Here is a 25,033-nt window from a genome sequence, read left to right on the forward strand (position 1 = left end):
ATTCTGCCACTCCCAGCAGCCTTTTTACCCCGCCTCTTCTTTCTGTTTTGTTTGACAGGACAGAGAGAAGTTGAGAGGGAGAACGGGAGGTAAAGAGGGAGAGAAAAAGCTATTTTCTTGTGAAGTGTCTCTGCTGCAAGTGGGGAGCAGGGCTCCAACCTGGGTCCTTGGCATAGTACTGTGTGTGCTTAACTGGGTGCTCCACTGCCTGGCCCCACAGCAGCCATTTTTTAAAACTATTTATTTATCTGTTTATTTATTTTTATAGAAAGGGTGAGAGACAGAGATAGGGAGATACATTGTAACATTGCTCTATCACTTAAGAAGCTTCCCGCACTGCAGGCATTTTTGTATCCTGGCCAGGGACTTGAACCTGGTCTTTGTGCATGTGTGCTATCTACTGGGTGAGCCACCCCCCAGATCGCACCCAGGGTTTCATTGTCACGTTACTGCCAGAATGTCACGTGACTGTCCCTTGGATGCTATTATTTTTAATTCAGACACTCCCCTTATACATCCCATTGATATTTTTGTTTCCAGTGATTTCCTTGGGTTTGAGAAGTAAGTAATGAAATTTGGAAAGATTTCTCTTTATAAAAGACTTCTGAGAAAGGATCCAAAGCATGTTGGGACTTTGTCACAGCTATTTTTTTAAGGATACAAAAATTAGTGATTTTATTGTGTACCAGTTCCTGGGATGTAGCAGGCACCCAAGGGTATAATTTCTTTATGCAGCAGGACCCCAAGGTTCTCTTCAGTCCCTCCTCCTGCCTCCCTTCAGAGTTCTTTGCTTTGAAGTGAGAAACCATGGCCTGTCCTCCTTCCCTGTCCGTATTTACTAAGTCTCACTTAGAGGTGAGATCATTCAGTATTGTCACTCCTATTTTCTATGTGCTTTGTTCATATCTGGGAGTCCTGATGGCAGTTGTTGAAGCCAATCCTAGCTTCAAAAGTGGGCTTTTAGGGAGTCGGGCTGTAGCGCAGCGGGTTAAGCACAGATGGTGCAAAGTGCAAGGACCAGCTTAAGGATCCCGCTTCGAGCCCTGACTCCCCACCTGCAGGGGAGTCACTTCAGAAGCAGTAAAGCAGGTCTGCAGGTGTCTGTCTTTCTCTCCCTCTCTCTGTCTTCCCCCACATCTCTTTATTTCTCTCTGTCCTATCCAACAATGATAGCCACAATAATAACTACAACAATAAAACAACAAGGACAATAAAAGGGAAAAAATAAATAAAAATAATTTTTTAAAAAGTGGGCTTTTATTGAAATGTTTTTGCATTGAATGCTTCATAGTTATTACTGATGCCATTAAACTTTTTTCGTTGCTCTAAATAGTCAAAATTTGCTGTGCGATGTCACAATTGTGGCTGAAGACATGGAAATCTCTGCTCACAGAGTGGTGCTGGCAGCCTGCAGTCCTTATTTCCACGCCATGTTTACAGGTATGAGATGTTCTGGTTATCAGCATTTTCTAAACTGAATATAGCGCTCAACTTTCCTCTTTCCACATTTTCTTTTCTTAACATTTTACTATTATGAAAGTATTGAGGCACCAGGCGGTGGAACACCTGGTTAAATGCACACATTACAGGGTGCAAGGACCCAGGTTCAAGCCCCTGGTCCCCACTTGCAGGAGGAGAGCTTCACAAGCAGTGAGGCAGGTCTGCAGGTGTCTCTGTCTCTCTTCTTCTCTATTTCCCCTACCCCTCTTGATCTCTGGCTATCTCTATCCAATAAATGGAAGAAAATGCTCTTGCTTTATTTCAAAATTCCTCCTCCTTGTTTTTTATTGTGGTATGTATGTCTTGACATACACAGTTTTATGCTATCTTTTCCTCCTTTATATATTTACACATATTGGCTCCCCCCCCACACTTATATAGCTATGAGCATTTTCTTTTCTTTTTTCTTTATTTAGGCAAAGAGTACTTTTACATTTTTATATTTTACATTTGTTTTAAGTAATTTTTACATTTGCTTTATTGAATATATTTAGTGAACAGGAATATGTTTAATATATTTTGGCTTAGAGATATAATAAGGTAGTTTGTCTACACGATTAGATTTTACTTTGGCAACATAACCTATTAAATAAGTTTGGAAAAGAAGTGATTTTTTTTCCTGCCACACCTGCAGTCCTTAATTTCACTCTTTAAAAAGAAAATTTAAATATATGATACAAAGAAATGAAATTACTGGCTATTCCAACAGTGAGTTTAAGATATTCATAGGACAAACAAAATACTTATCAATACAAATGTATTTATACAGAAGAATACAAATAAAAACTGTTTGCTCTTTAGAATCTATTGAGTATTTCTCGTGGTATTTCTCATACTTACCATTTTGCTAGATACTTCAAGGAATACTAAAGGTAATGTAATAATAATTCCCACTCCAGTGACTTACTTTGTAGTTGGGGAGACGAGATGTACACACTTTAAACTTACAATAGTGTGTTGTGTGGAAGAGCTATGTGTTAAGGCAGCAGTACAGATGTTGAGGGTTGGACAGTTAACATCGAGAGAAAGGGATTTCCTGAAACCTAATGGATATAAAGGGTTTACACAGATGACAGTGAATGCAGAAAGCCACGTGGAGAGAATGAAATGGGCTTAGTGTTTGGTGACTAGAGAGGATTCTGGAGACTGCTCACTTTTGAGCCAGTTACAGTCTTGTTATTCTCAAATAAGGTTAAAAGCTAAGGAGCAGTAAACTAAACTAGGGAAGTGATTCGAATGACTGACTTTTAACTAAGATTGATATGAAAAGTCAGTACTAAAGAAGTCATACTAGTGAGATTTATGTCTTAGGGGTTTGCTTAGTCTCTTGCTTTGCAAGCTTATTTATTATTATTATTGTACTCCTGAATGCTTTTCTAAACAGAGTCCATAGATCTGTAGGAGGAAGGTTTGGTCTGGAGTATATTGGCTGTTGTAGCAATCCCTAAGTGAAGTATGTTATCAGCTGTAAGTGGCTTTCCCACAAAACACACTGCTATTGGAGTTACTGGACCTCTGGGATGTTTCTCTTTCCCCACCTGGAAACTGGGGATGATGCTATTACCCACTTGCTAGGATTTTGTAAGATTAAATGAGATCATGCATGTAAATTTCTTAGCATTTTACTGGATACATAGAAATGCTTAATATTGGCAGTACTTATTTATATTAGTGATTTAATGTTTATTTACAAAATTATAAGACAGCAGGGGTATAATTCCACGCCTTTCCCATCACCAGAGTTTCACATCCCCATTTCCTTCATTGAAAACTGCAGTAGTTCTCCCCAGATCACAGAAATGCATTGACTATTATGTCTTTTTTAAAAGATTTTTATTAGTGATTCAGTAATGATCGACAAGATTGTAGGATAAGAGGGGTACAATTCCACACAATTCTCACCACTGGAGTTCCATATCCCATCCCCTCCATTAGAAGCCTCCTTGTTCTTTATCCTCTTTATGGGGAGCAGAAGGTGGAAGGACTGGCTTCTATAATTGCTTCTCTGCTGGACATGAGTATTGGCAGGTTGACCCAAATCCCCAGCCTGTTTCTATCTTCCCTTAGTGGGGTAGAGCTCTGGGGAGGTGGGGTTCCAGAACACATAGGTAAGACTGTCTGCCCAGAGAAGTTAGGATGGTATCATGGTAGCATCTGCAACTTGTTGGCTGAAAAGCATTAAGATATAAAGCAGAACAAATAGTTTAATAATCAGGAACCTAAAGGTGAGAATATAGCAGATGAAATTTGGGGTCTTCATGTTGGAAGGAGCTAGGAAGTCTATTTTAAGTATATTCTAAGGGGCCCACGACTTTACTAATTTTTGCCTGAACCTGAGAGCTAGCATACAAGTGAGCTAAAAGTATTGTCTGGGAAGATGGTGTCAGAGTCGAGTCTGGGTCCTGATGGAACTGGGGTTCATAGTCCTTTAGAGATCTTCCCCTAACATTTCTCCCCCTCTGGAAGTATGGAACAAAATTCTTTATGGAATACAGAAGGTGGAAGGTCTGGCTTCTATAATTGTTTTTCCTTCGAACATGGATGCTGGCAGGTTGATCTATACCCGCAGCCAGTTTCTATCTTTTCCTAGTGGGATGGGTCTCTGGAGAGGTGAGATTCTGGGACACATTGGTAAGATCATCTGGCAATAATTATTATGGTTGTCATCATTTTTTTTAACTTTAAATTCCTTTATCAGTAAGAACAAAAGATGGAGGAAAGTTGTAGACTAGACTTTTCCTGATGTTTTATTCATGCAGAATTATAAAATGCAGTGATTAATTTAAAACTAGAAGATCAAGGTTAATTTCTTTTTCCTTCAAAAAGATTTAGTGTCTCTGAATTTCCCCCAAACCCTAAACATCTTGATTTTATTCATTGGAGGATTAATGGTTTACAGTTGACAGTAAAATACAATAGTTTGTACATGCATAATGTAGCATTCTGATTTTAAATAGACTGAGGTCTTGTTATATCTTGCTCTTGTTTACTTTATAATGTAGACTATTTCCTATTTCCTTTATTTTAGTTTAATAGCTCTCAACCATTCATACTGTAACTTGCATGTAGTCTATGAATATGTAAGCTTTGCTTAATAATGCAAGTGAGACTTTAAAGGCATTTTGATACTATAGATATTACTGGTGTATCTAGGCTTACCAGATGTGCAAGTATGCCTTACTGCCAATCCCTGTTCGGGCGCCATTATGCCGGGCTAGCTTCGCGGGCGGGAGAGAGAGACGACCAGGGACTCATGGCTTAGTGGTATGCAGTCTTTATTCAGGTGGAACGCAGTGCAATCTAAGCTATCTCTAATCACAATCCTGTCCTTATATTTCTTGAGGCGGAAGAGTCAGGTCTGAAGAGGAAGTACGTAGGATAGGGGGTGGCGAGAAGGAAAATAGCGCGCGAACCAATGGGGATTAAACCAATGAAAACAATGATTATGTAAATAGACCACAAGTCAAGCAGTGCAACAGAGGGGGTCTTAGAAGCAGACTTTAGAAGCATACCGATACCTTACAGTTCAGTTACTTCCTGCCTGAGGATATATCTTCTGTCCTTGGTTAAACTTTATATGCCTATGTCCTAAGGTAGATGTAAAAGTGGCATGCTATCCTGTTTTTTTTGATACATCAGTATGTGAATTGAGTGCCTCAGCTGTTCTTTCACAACTTTATTGAAGCACAGTTTTTATAAAATCGGCTCAAGTATAGGGTTCAATACTGTTTCCACCTGAGGGGAAGCATCGTGAGCTGTAGAGCAATGTTAGAGATGTCTCTTCTGCCTTTCTCTCTCTCTCTCTCTTTCTTCCTTCCTTCCTTCCTTTTCTTCTCTTCCTCTTCTTTCTTTCCCCTTCCTTCCTTCCTTCCTTCCTTCCTTTCTCATCTTTGTCTTTTATTCTCTATCAGAGCAGTTGGTGGTGTGTAGGGCTGCTGGGAGTACTGGCCTCACCAGGCAGGTACTGAGCACCAGTGATAATCCTAGCAGCAAATATATTTATTAGGGGCAATAACTAGGTCTTTATATACATACCAATACTCTCTTACTCAGTGGATGATCAGTAGTGTTGTCTTTTAATTATTATTATTTGATAGTAAAAGAGATATTGAGGAAGAGAGAGAGAGAACGAACACGATAGAGAGGGAAATGAAGCTTCCCTCTTGCAGGTTGAACCTTGGTCCTGGTGCATTGTAATGTGTGCATTCAGCCAGGTACACCACAGCCCTGTCTCAATCAACAGTATTTTCTGTAGCTAGGATGTTATCCTACTCTTTAATTTCTCTGTGGCCCACCTTTTAGGAAATGAAGAACAGGTGTGTTTTTTCTTGACCCTTGTTCTTAGCCTCCCATGAATAGTAGGTGGATTTTTCATTCAGATTATACCACTTGGAAAGAAAAAATCCCTGCTATTCATTGTAGTTTAGAGTTGGGAGTTGTAGTCTGGGTCTATTTAAAGCAAGTGAAACAAAGTTGTTTAACTGCTGCCTAAAAACAATACATCATATGGAGTTCTGTGTTTTCAGATTACTTGTTTGTTACAAATGTGGCTTTCTATGTGGGTTAACCTGTACATTGTTTTATTTATTTTTATTTAAGAAAGGACTAATTAACAAAACCATAGGGTAGGAGGGGTACAACTCCACACAGTTCCCACCACCCAATCTCCATATCCCACCCCCTCCCCCGATAGCTTTCCCATTCTCTATCCCTCTGGAAGCATGGACCCAGGGTCATTGTGGGTTGCAGAAGGTAGAAGGTCTGGCTTCTGTAATTGCTTCCCCGCTGAACATGGGCGTTGACTGGTCGGTCCATACTCCCAGTCTGCCTCTCTCTTTCCCTAGTAGGGTGTGTCTCTGGGGAAGCTGAGCTCCAGGACACATTGGTGGGGTCTTCAATCCAGGGAAGCCTGGCTAGCATCCTGATGGCATCTGGAACCTGGTGATTGAAAAGAGAGTTAACATACAAAGCCAAACAAATTGTTGAGCAATCATGGACCCAAAACTTGGAATAGTGGAGAGGAAGTGTTAGGGAGGTACTCACTGCAAACTCTAGTGTACTTCTGCTTTCAGGTATATATTTTGCAGTAGTTTACGGATACGTGTGAACATAAGCTCTCTCTCACAGAAACTGGTATATATCTAGGTTTTGGGACTTTGTTAGAAAGTGAACCACCTGAGATGAAATTAGAGTGTACTATAAAAGGAAAGGTCTCACCCGAGTAATGAAGCTGAAGGGTTGTCATTCCACACGTGAAGTCTCTGGACACAGTCTGAGGTGAAGCATGTTGAGGTGGCAATCGTTGCGTTGGTTAGGTTGTGATCGGCGGATGCAATATTATTTGATATGGATTGGGAGGGGCATACGGGAAAGTGGGCCCTATCCAAGGGTTCCAGGACTGGGGGAAGTAGGGGCTCTATAGTGGAGATGTGAGGTTCCTGCTGTCTTAGGGTTCAAAAAGACAATCGATAGTTAATGTTATCATCACATTATTTGGTAATTGGGTTAACTTTGAAAAGTCCTTTTGTTATGGTTTGCTGTACAGTACCCAGTATCTTGTATATAGCTCTGCTATTGGATGCTTCTAATCTACTTGGTCTAGGCTTTTGAGAGAGTCCGCATATCAAATACACAGCCTATATATTAAAAAGATTCAGTTTGTGTTTTGAAAAACTTTGAGACATACAATTGATTTTCCCCCTCTCATATTAATTAACTACTGATTTATATGTCTACATTTTGCTAAGAGTGTACATAAACACCATTCCCACCACCAAAAGACTGTGACCCATCCCACCCACCCACTCCCACCCCCCACTGGCCCAGGAAGCTGCATGTCTACCACTCACCACAGGGATTTTACTTTGGTGCCCTACTTACAATTTGGTCAGGTCCTGCTTTTAGTTTCCCTTTCAGATCTTCTTAGTCAACTTCTTTTGATGAGTGGGATCATCCCATACTCATCTTTATCTTTCTGACTTAGCTCACTTAACGTAATTCCTTCTAGCTCTGTCCCAGATGGGTCAGAGAAGGTGGGTTCATTGTTCTTGATAGCTGCATAGCTGTACGTTGTTTTTACCCTACTGCAACGTATCCTAGAGAACCTAAGTACTTATGATTTCATAAAGTAAAATTTTATTGATTTATTAACTTGTCCTTAGATCATAATACTAGATACATTTCAGAAGTATAATTCACACCTTCTCATGCAGATAAGCCTCATGTCCCCCACCACCAAAGTTCTATACTGCACTCTCACTATCAGATTGACCTTTTTTAAAAAAAAAAGAAAAAGCAATTCTTTTATTTATTTATTTTCCCTTTTGTTGCCCTTGTTTTTTTTTTGTTGTTGTTGTAATTGTTGTTATTGATGTCATCATTGTTAGATAGGACAGAGAGAATTCGAGAGAGGAGGGGAAGACAGAGGGGGAGAGAAGGATAAACACCTGCAGACCTGCTTCATCACCTGTGAAGCAACTCCCCTGCAGGTGGGGAGCAGGAGGCTCAAACCCGGATCCTTATGCTGATCTTTGTGCTTCACTCCACTTGGGCTTAACCTGCTGTGCTTCCGCCTGACTCCTATCAGACTGACCTTCTATCCCTTCATCTCACTTAGACTCTGTTTATCCCCATATAGAGTAGCCACCATATTGTTCACAGAGTCATAAGTTATTTTGCTTGTCTTGCTAGTTCTTCTGCTTTGGTTATTGTATTCCACATATGAGAGAAAACATTTGGCAATTATCTTTTACTTCCTGACATAGTGCAATCACTTTAAGTTCTGTCTGTATTATTGCAGAAGGTACTAATTCATTATTATGACTGCTGAGTAATATTCCATTAAGTATATGTAGCAAGTTTTTAAAATTTTTATTATTTATTTATTTATTTATTTATTTTTACCAGAACACTACTCAGCTCTGGTTTGTGATGCAGGGGACTGAACCTGGAACTCTAGAGCCTCAGTCATGAGAGTCTTTTTGCTTAATCATTATGCTATATCCCCCCACCCCTATCACACTTTCTTTAGTGACTCATCTGTTAAAGAACACTCACACCATTTCCATGTCTTGGTTATTATGAATGATGCTGATTTGAACATAATGGTACATGAGTCTTTCTAAACAAATGTGGATTTAAAAAGCTGTTTATCTAATACATTCAAAATTTATTTTGTGTCATAAGCAGATATATCTGAAATCTAGTGAGAAATACTGATTTTTGTTGTTGTTGTTGTTACTATATTATGGGGCTTTCTTAATGATTTATTTTGTCATATTGAGCATGACTGAGTAAGGTATATTAGGATGGGTAAAGTTTATTTGAATTATTGAAAAGTAAGATTTTTTTGAAAGGTGTATGTATGCATGGTTATATATATCTAAGACTCATGTTTTCACTCTTCAATGAGCAATGGAATTGAACATCTTCTGTGTCCTAGGCATTATCCTTAGTTTGGGGCAGCATAGAGATTAAAAGATAACCAGGAAGGGTTGGGTGGCATTGTACCTGGTTGAGTGTACACCTTACTGTGTGCAGGGACCTGGGTTCAAGTCCCTGTTTCCTACCTATAGGAGGAATGCTTCATGGTGAAGCATTGTTGCAGGTCTCTCTCTCTCTTTCTCTCCCTCCCTCTCTCCTCTTCTTTCTCTTTGCTTAAAAAAAAAAAAAAAAGATAGGGCTGGGAAGATAGCATAGTGATTATTGATTATGCAAAAAAAGACTTTATGCTGTACTTTCTGAGGCCCCAGTTTCAGTCCCTGGCACCACCATAAACCAGAGTTGAGCAGTGCTGTGATTCAAAAAAGAAAGAATAACAATAAAAAATAAATAAAACCGTTCTCACAATTCTGTTGGACAGAAAAGCACAGGAAAGCCTAGAGAGAGAAAACACATAAGGAGAAGATCATTTTCAATATCAACTACTGCTGTGAAAACGAGCGAGATTATTGTGTGTAAGAAGCATACGTTAGAGTGCTTCAGGCTGCATTGCACAGAAACCACCACTTAAAACTGGCTTGAATAGTAAGGAGATATATTATCTGATAACTGAAAAGGAGACTGGGTTCTAACTAGGATCAGATCTGTAGCTGGAGAATTTTGTCAGTATCTGTATCCTCTGTCTCTCTCCCCTGCTAACCTCAGTTATTTTCTCACAAGGTTGGTTCTGTTCCTGAATATAAAATGCCTATCAGAGTAGACCCAGCATCTTGAGGAGGAATGATGATTGTTCCTTTTCAAGAACTAGGGATTCTTTTTCCAGAAAGACCAAAACTGTCAGGGGAATGGCAACTGCCAGCATCTTAGAGTGATTATGTGACTGGGAAGTTGGAACTCTCCTTATTGAGTGACTGGCAGGGACTTTCAGGTCAGCTTGCTGGAACAAAGTACTTGAGTGTCAGTAGATTGTTTGTAACCTTAGACTAATAATGAATAAAAATGATGAGTGTAGATAACAAGTGGACCTTGAAGAGTAATGGAAAGAATATGCTGTAAGCAAAACTTTCTGATATATATATATATTAATCTTATTTATAAAAAGGAACATTGACAAAACCATAGGATAAGAGGAGTACAACTCCACACAATTCCCACCACCAGAACTCCATATCCCACCCCCTTCCTGATAGCTTTCCTATTCTTTAACCCTCTGGGAGTAATGGACCCACGGTCATTGTGGGATGCAGAAGGTGGAAGGTCTGGCTTCTGAAATTGCTTCCCCGCTGAACATGGGCATTGACAGGTTAATCCATACTCCCAGCCTGCCTCTCTCTTTCTCTAGTGGGATGGGGCTCTGGGGAAGCGGAGCTCCAGGACACATTGGTGGGGTCATCTGTCCAGGGAAGTCTGGTTGGCATCATGCTAGCATCTGGAACCTGGTGGTTGAAAAGAGAGTTAACTAGGGTGGGGTGGACTTTCCTGCATGCTTCTCTCAATTCATACCAAATAATATTGCATCTGCCGATCCCAACTTAATCAACGGAATGAGTACCACCTCAGCAAGGGATTGAACCGGGAACCCCATACTTGAAAGTCTAATGTTTTATCCATTGTGTCATCTCCTGGACCATTTCAAAGTGCATCTTATAGCAATATTTTAGACACTATAATATTACGGGCCAGGAGGTCACTTCACCCAGTAGAGCACATGCCTTACCATGCAGGAAGACTTGGGTTTGAGCCCCAGCACCAAATGGAAGCACTGTGGATGGCACCACAGGAAGCACCACAGATGGCGGGGTGGTGCTGTGGTGTTTCTCCTTTCTATCTCTGCCCAAAATAAAAAGAATAAAAACTCATCCTGGGAGCAGTGGAATCATTTATATGTGAGCTGCTGGCATGGGGCTGGGGGAGGGAGAGGGGTTACTATGGAACACTGTTTGGCTGGGGATTATTTTTGAATCATACACATAAATTGATGTCAGATTTGTTTTGTCAAGCTAAGTCACTCCTAAATTCTGATGGATGAATTTGCTCCTTGACAGCTAAATACATGGTTTTATAGTATGTGGCCCCTGCTCCAAGGAATTTCACTCTTTGAAGGAAAAGTCCTCTAGATGAGTGAGATAGACCTTTGTGTAAAGTGCAGGTAAGTATCTTAACTGTTGCCAGGGTAGAATTTCTAGTTGATACAAACACTTCTATCTATAAGATGCAAGAGTGTTTGGAGGAACCTTCTTTGTATGCAGATGAAGAGTTACCTGACCATGTTCTTTGAAACTCCTCCTCCCACCCTCTACCCCTGCAACCTTTTCGTTAAGGATAAAAAAATATACTAAAGCAACAGATACTATAACCCATTCTCCTGTCTTCTTGCTATGTAGGCATATGTGCCTCTTTCTCATTCACTATCTCCCTTCTGCCCTCTGGGAAATGGCAGGGAAGTTTCTGAAATAATTTAGTTCTTCGGAGAATAGCTTCTCTCTGAGATCCTGCCAGAGACCACTTTCAGGCAAGTACGCAGTTGGATGTACATCACTATTATTATTTCTCTACCCTCAGGGTTTGTGTTCGCAGTGGAATTTTGTGAAATTTTGGGTTCCCGTAGGCATTTCTGATTGATTTTGGTCACCAACAGTGGACTAAAAAAGAAATGAACTTTCCAAAAATCTTGATGTGCATGCGTGTGCGTCCGTGTACCTGTGCGTGTTTTAAAGGAGATGTTTGGTTAAGGTGAAGGTGAGAGCAGCATTGTTCTCATACTTCTTTTATCTTAAAACCTAGTGACTTTAAGAAACTTTTTTTTTTCTCCGTAGGATGTCCCCTAACAGTATTATTTTTAGATTTCTCTCTTAGTGTTTTTTCTTTTCAAGATAAAAACAGTGAAGGCAGAGAAAGAGTGAAGGAGAGCACAGTGGCAACAGCTTTCTTTAAGGTGGGGGCCAGGCTGGAAGCTTGGCTGTGCACATGGCAAAGCAGCACACTATCCAAATGAGCTGTTTCACCCGCCCTTACTATAGATTTTAATTGAATCCCCCCACACACACACACACACACTGCTTGTTTGCTTTGGTGTCTTATGACATGATATTTTTATGTTGTTTACACGTGTGCTCAGACCTGCGTCGTCTTACTCTCTCCAAGTCCCTTGGTTTAGGGGCCATCCCTTTTCAGCTAGCTAGCTTTCTTTCTTTCTTCCTTTCTTTTGTTTCTTTCCTTTCTTGTTTCTTTCTATAACAGGGTCTTATTTATGCTCTGTGAATGCTTAATTAGTTCAGTGAGGTTCAGGAAGTTTTTTTTTTGTTGTTTTTTTTTTTTTTACCCCTTTTTAACAGGCAGTGGATACAGTTGGGTTTCTGGCTTTAGCAGCTGGTACTGGTAAGGAGATCACTACAGGATGCAGTTAGGGAAGATAACAGGAACGGCATTTCTGTTAGATCATCTCAGTGACAAGTTTTTGCCATGGACTACCCAGTTTTGTTATATATATATATATTTTTTTTTCCCTTTTGTTGCCCTTGTTTTTTATTGTTGTTGTAGTTGTTATTGATGTTGTCATTGTTAGATAGGACAGAGAGAAATGGAGAGAGGAGAGAGGCAGAGGCAGGGAGAGGCAGAGGGGGAGAGAAAGATAGACACCTACAGACCTGCTTCACTGCCTGTGAAGCGACTCCCCTGCAAGTAGGAATCCAGGGGCTCGAACTGGGATCCTTACTCCGATCCTTGCACTTCATGCCTCGTGTGCTTAACCCGCTGCGCTACTGCCTGACTTTCCGGACTACCTAGTTTTTTGAGTCCTCATTTGTCTGAAATTCCCTCAGCCTCTGCTTCTGCTCTAATAGCTTCCTGCATGGGGATTGTGCTCTCCCCCTTTCTTTTAAAGTACATTTGTTGACACAAAGGTGCAATTTTTCATTTCCCTATGATAGGTGTCTGCAAAACACTCCACCCCCAGTTTAGGTCCTTTTCCACCAGTGTGCACTAGAACCCCAAAGTCTCCCTCCTCCACCTTCTTCCCCAGAGTCCATTGCTTTTCACTTTCTGTCCTTGTTTCTTAAGTCCCACCTATGGTTGAGATCATCCAGTATTCATCCTTCTTCCTTTTAAAGGCAACACTTCTGTGTCCCTTGTGGATCACGCATTCCCATGCCTGTCAGTTGGTTGCTTGTTAAAAGAGTGATGCAAGCCATCACTTTTTCCAGCAAGCATGCTTTGCCATCCACCTATGGTGGGTAAAACTGTGACTCTTAGTCATGAGTAGAAACAAAACAAAACACAAAATCCAGAGTCCTCAAATGCTTGGGTGGCATCAACTGCTATACCTGTAACAGTACATACATTATAGTTCCTATAATTGGACACATGGAATGTTCATTGTTGTGGTATGTTTTTCATGTACAAGTAGGTGTCAAAACTACATTTTATGCTTTGTTCAGTTGTGATCATTTTCCTTCCAAAAGTGACTAATTGGCTGGGGAAATCAACCCAACTGATCAGGCTTTGGATTTGTATCCCTGAAGTTCCTCATTCTATCCCCAGTGCTGCACATACCAGAGTAATAATTTCGCTTACCTCTCTGTGTCTGTAGGTCTCATGGGAAACTCTTTTTATATTTATTTCTTAATGAGAGAGAGAGAGAGAGAGAGGATCAGAGCACCACTCTGGCAGATATGATACTGAAAATTGAACAGGACCTTACTCTTGAGAGTCCAGTGCTTTGCCCACTGCAACACTTTCCAGTCTTCTTCTCTCTTTCATATCTTACAAATAAAAATAGTGAAAGTAGAAAATGAATGTTCATATTACCTAATGAATACAAAGAATAGCAATAATGTACATCAGTGTATCTCAGCACTAATCATTCTGCAGTTGTAGATATAATATCACTCATGCCTTTTGTTTTAGGTGAGATGAGTGAGAGTCGAGCAAAGAGAGTTCGAATAAAAGAGGTGGACGGCTGGACCCTGAGGATGCTAATTGATTATGTTTACACTGCAGAAATTCAGGTCACAGAAGAAAACGTACAGGTAAGAGTGAGCATCTCACACTTTTTAGCTCTTTATACATGCCCACCTCTCTTTAAATCAAAAGAACATGCCCACACTGTACATTTTGTACCAAACCAATAGAATTTGTTCAAAGTTTATTTCAGTGAGACATTTGGAATGATTACATCTTTTTAATAATGTTTCTGAGCTCAGTCTCTTTTGTATTTTAAGGTTCTAAGATATGAATCCTTTAGTTCTCTATATAAGGCTTTTTGTTGTTTTTTATGAAAACACTGTCATATTCATTTATGGTTGATGCTGCCTACAATTTCTTCAATCCTTTGAAGATTAAAATTTACTAAGAATGTTTTTTTACTGCCAGTAAACAGCCTTCATTTCTTTCACTATTCATGTATTGTCTACAAGTGATTCTAAAGTTTAGCTGAAATTTGACATTACATCCTTCTGATTACCTGTAAGTAGAAATTTGTTGTTGTCTTTTTCGAGGCTTCATCTAATCCAGGCTAACTTTTTCAGAGAGGAACAGAGAAGCAGAAAAAGAGAGAGAGCAGCAAAGAAGCCACCGCACCAAAGCTTCCTCCAATAGAGCTGGGCTCAATCTTGTGTCACATAATTGTCAAAGTAATGCATTACCCAAGTGAACTATTTTACTGATCCAAGGGTAAATGTTTTATGTACCTGGTATAAATGCTTAAATAAAACAGATACTTGTGGAGTAAAAAGTGAAATTCATTCTTTGTATTATTATTATTAATAATAATAGAGATAGAGATAAATTGAGAGGGGAAAAGGAGGTAGGGAAAAAGAGAGAGAGAGAGACAGACAGAGAGAGAGAGGGAGAGAGAGACTCCTGTAGGGTCTTGAACCTGGGTTCATGTGCACTCTCCCCGTGTATTACCACCTGGCCTCATGAAATTAGAACTACACTTAGAACTACACTTCTGCCTCTGGCCCCCAACTGCTGGGGGAGGCTTCACAAGTGATGAAGCAATGCTTTAGGGGTCTCCTTTCTATGTTCTTCTCTGTTTTGCTTATTCCAATCAAACATAAGGAAAATAAAATAAGGTAAAAAAAATAATAAAATTACACTTCCCTTTGTGTCTGCCATGACCACACCCCTTCGGCCACCAGAAGCTGACATTTGCTATCTGTTCAATGTAATCCTTTGTGACCATTTACACACACACACACACACACACACACACACACTTTTCTTGACCCAATCATGTTTTTACTATACCTGTTCTCTGCAAAATGCTTTAAAAAAAAAAAAAAAGAACAAATTGCCTTAGAGTTCTTTTCACATTAATATATGTATATTCAGTTTCTTCTCTTGTGTGACATTCTGTCTTGTTTAGCATATATGAATTTTTACCTTTATAAAAATACTTCATTAAATGAGCATTTTATATATGCATTTGACAATTTCATGGGATAGATTCTTCAAAATATAGAGAAAGCAGGGAGGAGGCACAGAGTGAATGAGACCACAGCACAAAACCTTTCTTGTAATATTCTTTCTTGTAGTATCTGAAATATTCTACAAAATATTTTAACTTGAAGACTGAAATCCTTGTGCTTATTAACATATTAAATTATTCACATACGGTATTGATGATAAAATCTGAAATATGGGCGTTAGTGAGGCATCCTGGTGATCTTACTTAGATGGCTTCAGCCTTTGCTTCCTATTTCTGAGGTAAGGCATTTGAAAAGCCTTGGTTGCTTTTGGAATTGTGCATAAAAGTATGAATCAGAGATACTAGAAGACAGCTCATGTAGTAAGGCACATACTTCACCATGCCTGATGTCCTGGGTTTGACTCCTAGCACTATTTCAGAGCACCTTGGACAATCCTGTGGGAGCTCTGTGGTTAGTGGAGTCATTCTCTGGTGTCTTTCCTCTCTCTTAACAAAAAAAAAAAAGAAGTATAACTGGCCCTGATGTGGCACACATCATGAATATGTGAAACCCTGGTGCCATACGTTAAAAAAAAAAAGTTAATTTGTGAATCAGATACCAGGTAAACAGTTTTTGGCATAAAAGAAAATATGTTTGAGATGGAATGGGTACTTTTTTTATTTCTTTATTCAGGGGTTAATGTTTTATAGTCAGCAATAAATACAATAGTTTGTACATGCATGACATTTCTCAGTTTTCTACACAACAGTACAACCCCCACTAGGTCCTCTGCCATCCTGTTCCAGGACCTGAACTCTTCCCCCCCCCCCCCCACCCCAGAGTCTTTTACTTTGGTGCAATGCACCAACTCAAGTCCAAGTTCTGCTTAGTGTTTTCTGATATTGTTTTTCAACTTCTGCCTGAGAGGGAGATCATCTCATTCATCCTTCTGTTTCTGACTTATTTCACTTAACATGATTCCTTCAGGCTCCATCCAAGATGGGGTGAAGAAGGTAAAATCACCATTTTTTTATAGCTGAGTAGTATTTCATTGTGTATATAGACCACAACTTCTCAGCCACTCATCTGTTGTTGGACACCTGGGTTGCTTCAGGTTTTGGCTATTACAAATTGTGCTGCTATGAATATAGGTAGACACAAATCTTTTTGCGTGGTTGTGTTTGATTCCTTAGAATATATCCCCAGGAAGAATAGGTATTAATAGCAACATTGCCACCTTATTTTGGTCTTCTCTGTACAGTTACACTATTGGCTGAATCCTGGGGCATTGCTTTCAATAGACCTTTTCTTAGATTTGCTTTTGCTTCTTTTTATTCATTGTGCCCTATAATTCAGATCTATAAATGAATTACTGGTGGTTTCTTTGTTCACATAATGGGACACATGGGGAAAATTGCAAAAGATGATTTAGGCCTAAGAGACTAGACTGTGTGAATTCAGCTCCTAATGCTGTTTGTAGAAGTTCTTGTGGTAAAGACATTGGAGCTATGAGGAACTGAGAGAACGCCTCTCATGTTTCTTTTAATAACTGTCACGTTCCAGTCCTGAAATATTAGTCATCACAGCCTTTCAGAAAACCTCTTTCTGTGCTAATTTGCCTTTGTGCATATTTCTCAGCTCCTACTGAAATACATTCAAAGAATCGTATTTGGCAGACTTTTTAAATGCTTACCATTTGTATAGTTTTGTGGGGGGTGCAAGATGTCTCTTTAATATAGAGTATGTGGTATGTAAAGCCTTACTTTCTATCCCATTGAAAAGTACTGTTTTGAAAAAAAAAAAAACAATTTAGGGATTAAAGTCCATTAAAGTAAGCTGTGTTTTTCATAACAGGCATTTTCGGTAAAAAAAAAAAGACAAAGACTTCTGTCAGGATATGCCAAACGGCTTTTTTACTCTGCTTTGTGTAGATTTGTCTTTACTGTATTAAATCTTTCTTCTGTGTACTGTTAGCCTTAAGAAAAAAGTGGTATTCTTTTTATTGTTAACATCTCTAGTTGGAACCCTTGTTCTGAGTTTATCTAACTTGGAAGTGCCAATACTGGGAATAGAAGTTTCTTTAATTCAAATATTTATTGTTGTGGCTAGCCTTTCTCTTTTCACCTAGAAGCAAATCACTTGTCAGACAACTAGCCTCCCATTCATAACTTTCTATTATATTTTAGTTACAAAGTACAATATTAAGTTGGCAGCTATCTCATTCTTCTGTTTGGACTTGCATTTTTCAGTGTACAACTATGGTACCACTAAATACTTAAGTCGAGCTATCTTAGAAAACAGACCATATCCCTGGTTTAATAAATTACTAGTTTAAGGTCTCTTTTGTGATACCAGACAGTCTTCTTATTAAACAAATTTTAAAAGTATAATAGCTACTGGAAGTGCTTGACTTTGAGTCAGAATAAGGGAATGAAGTAATTTGAATGATTAATTTAAAAAAGGTAATAATTATTGCTGTGTTATGTAAGTACTATAGGGTTTTGATTCTTGGATGATTCAAATTTTCCTGACATTTTTAATATACATATATAAAATGAGAAATATAAATAGAAAAATGTATATGTACATATATACATGTTGTAATGTTGCTATTTTTTTTTTTTGTTTAGGTTTCAGAAAATGTTGGCTTTGAGTATAGGTATTTGCTTCTCCTTAATGGCGGGGTTGAGGGATGCTTTGGGCCAAATCAATTAATTTTTTTAAAAGGAATACAAAGAAAATACATATATATATTTCTTTTTGGTTATCACTGAGACCTCGCCACTCCAAGACGAGTGATATATATATATGTATACAAAGACAAAGTTAAAGCAGAGATGATGAAAGACTTGATTGCACCAAAGCTTCTGTGAATGCAGTGGAGTCCAGGCTGGAACCTAGGTCATTTTTCAAGCCCCAAATTGCATATTTTACCATAGCTTTGTTAAATCATAAAAAAAAACAACATGTAAGTTGAAAAATGCTTAACTCAAAAGCTAAAAGCTATTCAAGATTTATTCTTCTTCCTTAAATGTGTTAATTAAATTAGCATTTTTAGAGAATCCTAAAGGATTTGAATTTTTAAAGCATTTACTTTAATGTGAAATTTATAGTTTTGTTACATTCATTTTGAAACTCACCTTTTGAGTATTTGTTTTGCTTTGCTAGAATGTTTTACTTGACATGTGATTAACCAAAGGTATGTTAATAGCGATCATGAGCATAATTTTTTTCTTTTTTTATTTCTTTATTGGGGGATTAATATTTTACATGTGGCAGTAAATACAGTAGTTTGTACATGTATAACATTTCTCAGTTTTCCACATAACAATACAACCCCCACTAGGTCCTCTGTCCTCTGAGAATAATTTTTTTCATTCCTAAGTTAATACAGTGAATATCCTTCTAGAGGTCCTACAGGTTTTATCTACATTGGGGCTTTTATCACTTCCCGGGAATTTAATAAACATCTGGTGATTTTGAATAGATTTGTTTTAAACAGTTCATTTAACATCTGTGAAGCTGTTTGAGACAGAAACATCTTATCCTTTTAGATAAAGAACAGAATTTATTTGTATTTCCTTTTTTAATGGATTTTTTAAATTAGGGATTTAATATTAATTTTCAAAATTGTTAGATAATAGGGGTATGATTTCATACTATTTCCACCATCAGATTTCTGTGTCCTTGGAAACTGCCAAATATATCCCATAACCACATAGTTGACTTTATATCTGTAACCATCTCTTATCAATGTACCTTTTTTTGGGGGGTATTTTCCTATGTTCCTACCTTCACCTCCTTTCTTTTTTTTAATATTTATTTATTAATTCCTTTTGGTTGCCCTTGATTTTTTTATTGTTGTAGTTATTATTGTTATTGACATCACTGTTGTTGGATAGGACAGAGAGAAATGGAAGGAGGAGGGGGAAGACAGAGAGGAGGAGAGAAAGATAGACACCTGCAGACCTGCTTCACCACTTGTGAAGTGACTCCCCTGCAGGTAGGGAGCCAGGGGCTTGAACCGGGATCCTTATGCAGGTCCTTGGGCTTTGCACCACGTGCACTTTACCCACTGTGCTACCGCCTGACTCCACTTCCTTTCTGAGTCACACCTACACCTATTACTCTACCACTGAGCTACCACCATGGCCCTACACCTACACGTATTACTTCCTCCAAGTGTCCATCCTTGTTTCCCCTCTTCTCTGTGATAAGGGAAACAGTGCTTAGCTTCTTCTAGTATTTTCTACATTTGCTTCCCTTTCATTGGTGGTATAAAAACCAGATTCCCCAAACACCTAGATATGAACCAGGGCCCAAGAAACAGAGCATATGTTCTGTACTCCATAATGACCCTGGGTCCATACTCCCAGAGAGATAAAGAATAGGAAAGCTTCCAGTGGAGGGGATGGAATATGGAACTCTGGCGGTGGGAAATGTGTGGAATTTTACCCCTCTTATCCTATGTTTTTGTTGATATTTTCTATTTTTTATTTTATAAATAAAATCAAATTTAAAAAAGAATAGGGAAGCTTCCAATGGAGGGGGATGGGATTCGGAACTCTGGTGGTGGGAATTGTGTGGAATTGTACCCCTCTTATTTTTGTGTTTGAAAATAGAGAATAGTTGTATCACTAATATGTAGTCACATACTGCTGTTTTAAATTAACTTTAGAAATGCTACCACATGTAAAAGTATGTTTGCTTTTTATTTGTTTAATCTTTTAGATTGTATTGGATATTATTGTCCATTTAAAGTCTTTATTTTGTAATTTTACACTGACTTCTGGTTCATTTCTTTTTTTAAATTTTTGAATATTTATTTATGTATTTATTCCCTTTTGTTGCCCTTGTTGTTTTTTTATTGTTGTCATTATTATTGTTGTCGTCGTTGTTGGATAGGACAGAGAGAAATGGAGAGAGGAGGGGAAGACAGAGAGGGGGAGAGAAAGATAGACACCTGCAGACCTGCTTCACCGCCTGTGAAGTGACTCCCCTGCAGGTGGGGAGCCGAGGCTCGAACCGGGATCCTTGTGCTTTGTGCCACCTGCGCTTAAGCCGCTGAGCTACAGCCCGACTCCCTACTGGTTCATTTCTTAATGTGCATTCAAGCATTGTTATTGTTCTTTCCCCCTAGTGGGCTATAATTTGCACATAAATCTTAACTGTTCAGTCTGCAATTTAACAAATGCATGTGTCCATTGACACACATCCACATCAAGATTGTGAGCTTTTATAACTTTAAGACTCTCCCCAATAAATCTCTCACACCTGATCTAGGCAGTCTGTGCTAATGATTTCTGTTGCAAGGTTAGTTTTGCCTGTTGTTGAGTTTCATGTAAATAGAATCATACAAACTATATTCTTTTGAACATGACTTCTTTGAAATAGCATATTGTTTGTGAGATTCGTCTACACTGTAGCATGTTCCATTACTTTGTTCCTCTTCATTTCTGAATCTGTTGATGGGCATGTATTTGAATTTTGGGGGGATATTATGAATAAGACAAGGTAACTTGACTAGGAACCCTGAGAATAACACAAATTCTATAGTTAAGATCTAGCTGGCAAAGCCTGGGATATGGGCACAGTGGGTATGATGTCCTGGCTTCTCAAGTGATACTATACTTCTTCCCCCCCACCTCTCTCTCCCTCTCCCCCCTCATTCTCCCCTCTTTCTCTTTCCCTCTCACTAATTAATAAATAAAATTTTTAAAGGTCTAGTTTGGGTCAGGGAGAGGTTACCAATAATGTGAGTGAAGTCATTTTCATTGTCAATTAGATGTGATTTGTTTCCTATCATGCATTTCTTACTCCCTCTTTTCCCATGTTATATCTAGGCATTGAGAAGCAAAGTTAGAAGATGAAGTATGAATAGGACTACAGACTGGGTTGGGAAGAAAAAATATAAAATGAATATGATGATAAATAACATACAACTGAAAAAGGGCTCTGTCCAGGGAGTAAGAATGTGGCATTGTCAGTGTATATGTGCAAGTGTCTGTCTGTCTGCTTTGATTTAGTGTTATCTTCAAGAAAACAAAATAATGGGTGGGGGTAGACAGCATAATGGTTAGCAAAGAGAATGTCATGCCTGAGGCACCAAAGTCCCAGATTCATATCCCTCCCCCCCCCCCCCCCCCCCCCGTACTACCATAAGCCAGAGCTGAGCAGTGCTCTGGTACAAAAAAAAACAACAAAAATTGTTACAAGAAAACAAAATAAATCTTTAAATGTATAAGCAGTCTAGTCTTAGAACTGCGGTGGAGTTTCCCCACTGAAATGAATTTAGTAATCTGAGAGGACCTTTCAGTGTTCTGCATAGTAAAAACCAGTTTGGAAAGAAACATGAAAAAGGAGCAAAGATTGATAAGGGTAAGAGAGAGAAATGAAGAAGAGGAGGATAGTATGAATGTAATACAGTACTAACAGGACTGTTTGGATGATTTCCCCTGGCCTGGAGAATGACTGCCCCCAAAAGGAGAGAGCAAAGAGAAACTATCTTGACTATTTCGTTTGACAGTTACTATCCTCATTATAAAGATACTCAGGCAGCACGTTTGAAAAATTGTTATTCTCTTGTATGAAGACACTCAGATATTTAAGTTGCTCTATTCTTTGAGTTAATTGGTATTCTTGGTCCCTAAACTTGCTTGCTGTTACTTAAATTAAGAAAATATTTGAGACACACTGATGACACATTTTGGTTCCTCTTATCTTCTTTAGATGTGGGTTGATACCTCAAATATCACTACCCTAAGAGCCCCCACTTTAAATTCTGTTTTTGGATGATGTCAGTCTTAACCTGTTTTTAGCTTATTCACTATTATGAATTTCTGAGGTTATGGATAGAAAGAATCCTGAAGTATCCTATATATAGAAACAAGGGAATTTTTAAAAATTTTATTTTATATAGAGAGAAGTAACATTGACAAAACCATAGGATAAGAGGGGTAGAACTTCACACAATTCCCACCACCAGATCTTCGTATCCCATCCCCTCCCCTGATAGCTTTCCTATTCTTTATCCCTCTGGGATTATGGACCCAGGGTCATTGTGGGGTGCAGAAGGTGGAAGGTCTGGCTTCTGTAATTGCTTCCCTGCTGAACATGGGTGTTGGCAGGTCAATCCATACTCCCAGCTTGTCTCTCTCTTTCCCTAATGGAGAAGGGCTCTGGGGAAGCAGAGTTCCAGGACATATTGGTGGGGTTGTCTGTCCAGGGAAGTCTGGTCGGCATCCTGCTAGCATCTGGAACCTGGTGGTTGACAAGAGAGTTAACAAAGCCAAACAAATTATTGACCAATCATGGACCTAAGGGCTGGAATAGTGCAGATGAAGAGTTGGGGGGTGTGTGTGTCCTCCATTTTGTAGATAGCTAGTAGGCATATTTTAGTTAAATTCCAAAGGGCCTATGGCTATACTAGTGTTCCCCCCCCCCTTTTTTTCTTTTTGCCCCTGAGCCTGAAATCTGATATGCCAGTGGATCCAAGTTATTATCTGGGGAGATAATGTCATGGCTGGAAAAAGGACCAGAAAGCTGCATCAAAAGAACGTAGCATCAAGAAGAAAGTAGCTTCCTAATACAGGAAAGGTGTATCAATATTGTTGGCTATAAACCCCACCGATTGCAAAACAAGGGAATTTTGAACTAAAGATGTGAGATGCATGCTCAAGTAGTCAAGATATTAGCCATCATGCTTTGATTTGTAGTGATTTTAGAAAAGAAGTCAAAGTGGAATGATTCTGATAACTGATAATATTCAACAGAAGTAGAAAAAAAAAGTAGACATGGGGAAGAAGGGACTCCGTTCCCTCCATGTTCTAGTCACTTTGGCAAGTATTGACCTCAGTGTTTTTACAGTCGGCTGTAGAATGGGCACATGCTTTTGTTTGTTTTGTTAAAACAAATGAGAGAGCTGCAGTTCACAGGACCAAGAGCTTTCCCAAACATATATATATATATATATATATATATATATATATATATATATATATATATATTTAAATGTATTTAATGAGAGAGGTACAGAGGAAAAGATAACACAGAGAAAAAAGAACACTGCTCAGCTCTAATTTATAGTGATTTGGGGACTGAATTTGGGACTTCAGAGCCTCAGGCAAGAGAGTCTCTTTGCATAACCATTATGTTGTTGCTGGCTTTGAAAGTGACTGGGATCCATGTGGATTCAGTTGGCTAGGAAGGATCGTCAGTTTCCCCAATGAATGGGTACTCACGGGATGCACCACGAGAAGGCCGATCCAATGCATCCCAATACTGTGCCCCAGTATGGTTCCGTAGCCCCCATGTCCACTTGGTCGATTCCAAATTATATTCCTCCATGAGGATAATTTCTGGAACCATCCGTTCCACCCCGGTTCCATGGCTGCCAGTTCTTAGCAACATCGCCCCGCCAGATATTTGTCGGGATGTGGCATCATCTAAGTTCATTTCCCACATCTACGCTCGACCGGACCTGCCAATATACGCGGATATCTTCGCCCACCCTGTCCAACGCTTGACGTCTCATCACCCAATCTGGTCCCCTACGCCTACACTGAACTTCTCTGTTCCAGACTCTTGGAAACAGAGTTGGCAGTCAGCTGAGGTAAAGAACAAACACCTCATCACAGACCCCTGCAAGCGTCAACCCGGCTTTGACCTAGCACGTTATGATTGGGCCCTCCTCAATCGCTATCGAACAGGCCATGGCCGGTGCGCCGCTATGTTCCATCGCTGGGGAGCCAGAGATGACCCGAACTGCCCCTGCGGCTCCAGACAGACTATGACCCACATAGTCAACGACTGCCACCTCTCCAGATTCAAAGGAGGTCTCGAAACTTTACATCAGGCTCAACCTGACGCTGTTGACTGGCTACGGAAGAAGGGCAAACGCTAGAAGAAGAAGAACCATTATGTTACCTACCTCTGCCCTCCAGCCTACTTCTAGTATGAAGCATATCAATGATTCTAGCCACATTCTCCAACTCTTGAGCTTGTGGTTTGATTCCCATTTCCCATTTTCTTCATTACTAGCTTTATTTTGCCTCTCAGGCTTTATAGAAACAGTAATAGGTTAGGGATTAATAATCCTTATCTTCTACATCCTTCAGTGTCCGTGAACTTCAGACTTTCAGGTCTGAAGACCATTTTGAAGGCCAAGCATGCTGGGCTGATGGAAACTAAAATATAATTGTTGCCTATTAGGATCTAGGTCCAGAATGACTGATACAGGGTGTATTTTGTTCATTGCCATACTCCAAGAGGGCAAACTAGTTGCTGTTTAAAAGATGTTGAGTAAATGTGTGTCAAATAAACTAGGTTCTGGCTGCTAGAACCAGCAGGCTTGGGTGGCAAATGCAAGTGAAACCAAGTCAGCTGGTCCTGGCAGGAACTGAATGGGAAGAAAGAAACTTGGTGAATAAAGAGCCTGGGGAAGGACTTCAGCATCTGGAAGAACTGATTACTACACAGGAAAGTAGTGTTGTAATTAAAATAAAGAACTGGGTTGTGTCGCATAAAGGACTTGGCCGTGGCAGGGCTGAGAGTGCATTCAAACAATCAAAGCTTTATTGTGGCCGTATAGTAGTACAGGACATTATATTTTAGGTACAACAAAATAACTAATTATCGGCAGAGGTATTATGGCTGTTAAGGAGAGTCTTCAAAGTTTACCAGCT

At 39.3% G+C, this 25,033-nt stretch overlaps 1 protein-coding gene across 2 annotated transcripts in view; it reads left to right on the forward strand.

Moving 5' to 3' along the window:
- KLHL2 (kelch like family member 2) overlaps positions 1-25,033 on the forward strand; it is a 123,279-nt gene that overhangs the window by 37,561 nt on the left and 60,685 nt on the right. Inside the window, exons 3-4 of one of the 2 annotated variants that reach the window (XM_060184031.1) lie at positions 1,334-1,440; positions 13,846-13,967. In XM_060184031.1, coding sequence (XP_060040014.1) covers positions 1,334-1,440; positions 13,846-13,967 — 229 coding nt within the window. The remainder of the gene's footprint in view (positions 1-1,333; positions 1,441-13,845; positions 13,968-25,033) is intronic. The other variant, XM_060184040.1, reaches the window with a different exon arrangement.

This window comes from Erinaceus europaeus, chromosome 2 (genome assembly GCF_950295315.1).
Source record: "Erinaceus europaeus chromosome 2, mEriEur2.1, whole genome shotgun sequence".
NCBI classification, from domain to species: Eukaryota; Metazoa; Chordata; class Mammalia; order Eulipotyphla; family Erinaceidae; genus Erinaceus; species Erinaceus europaeus.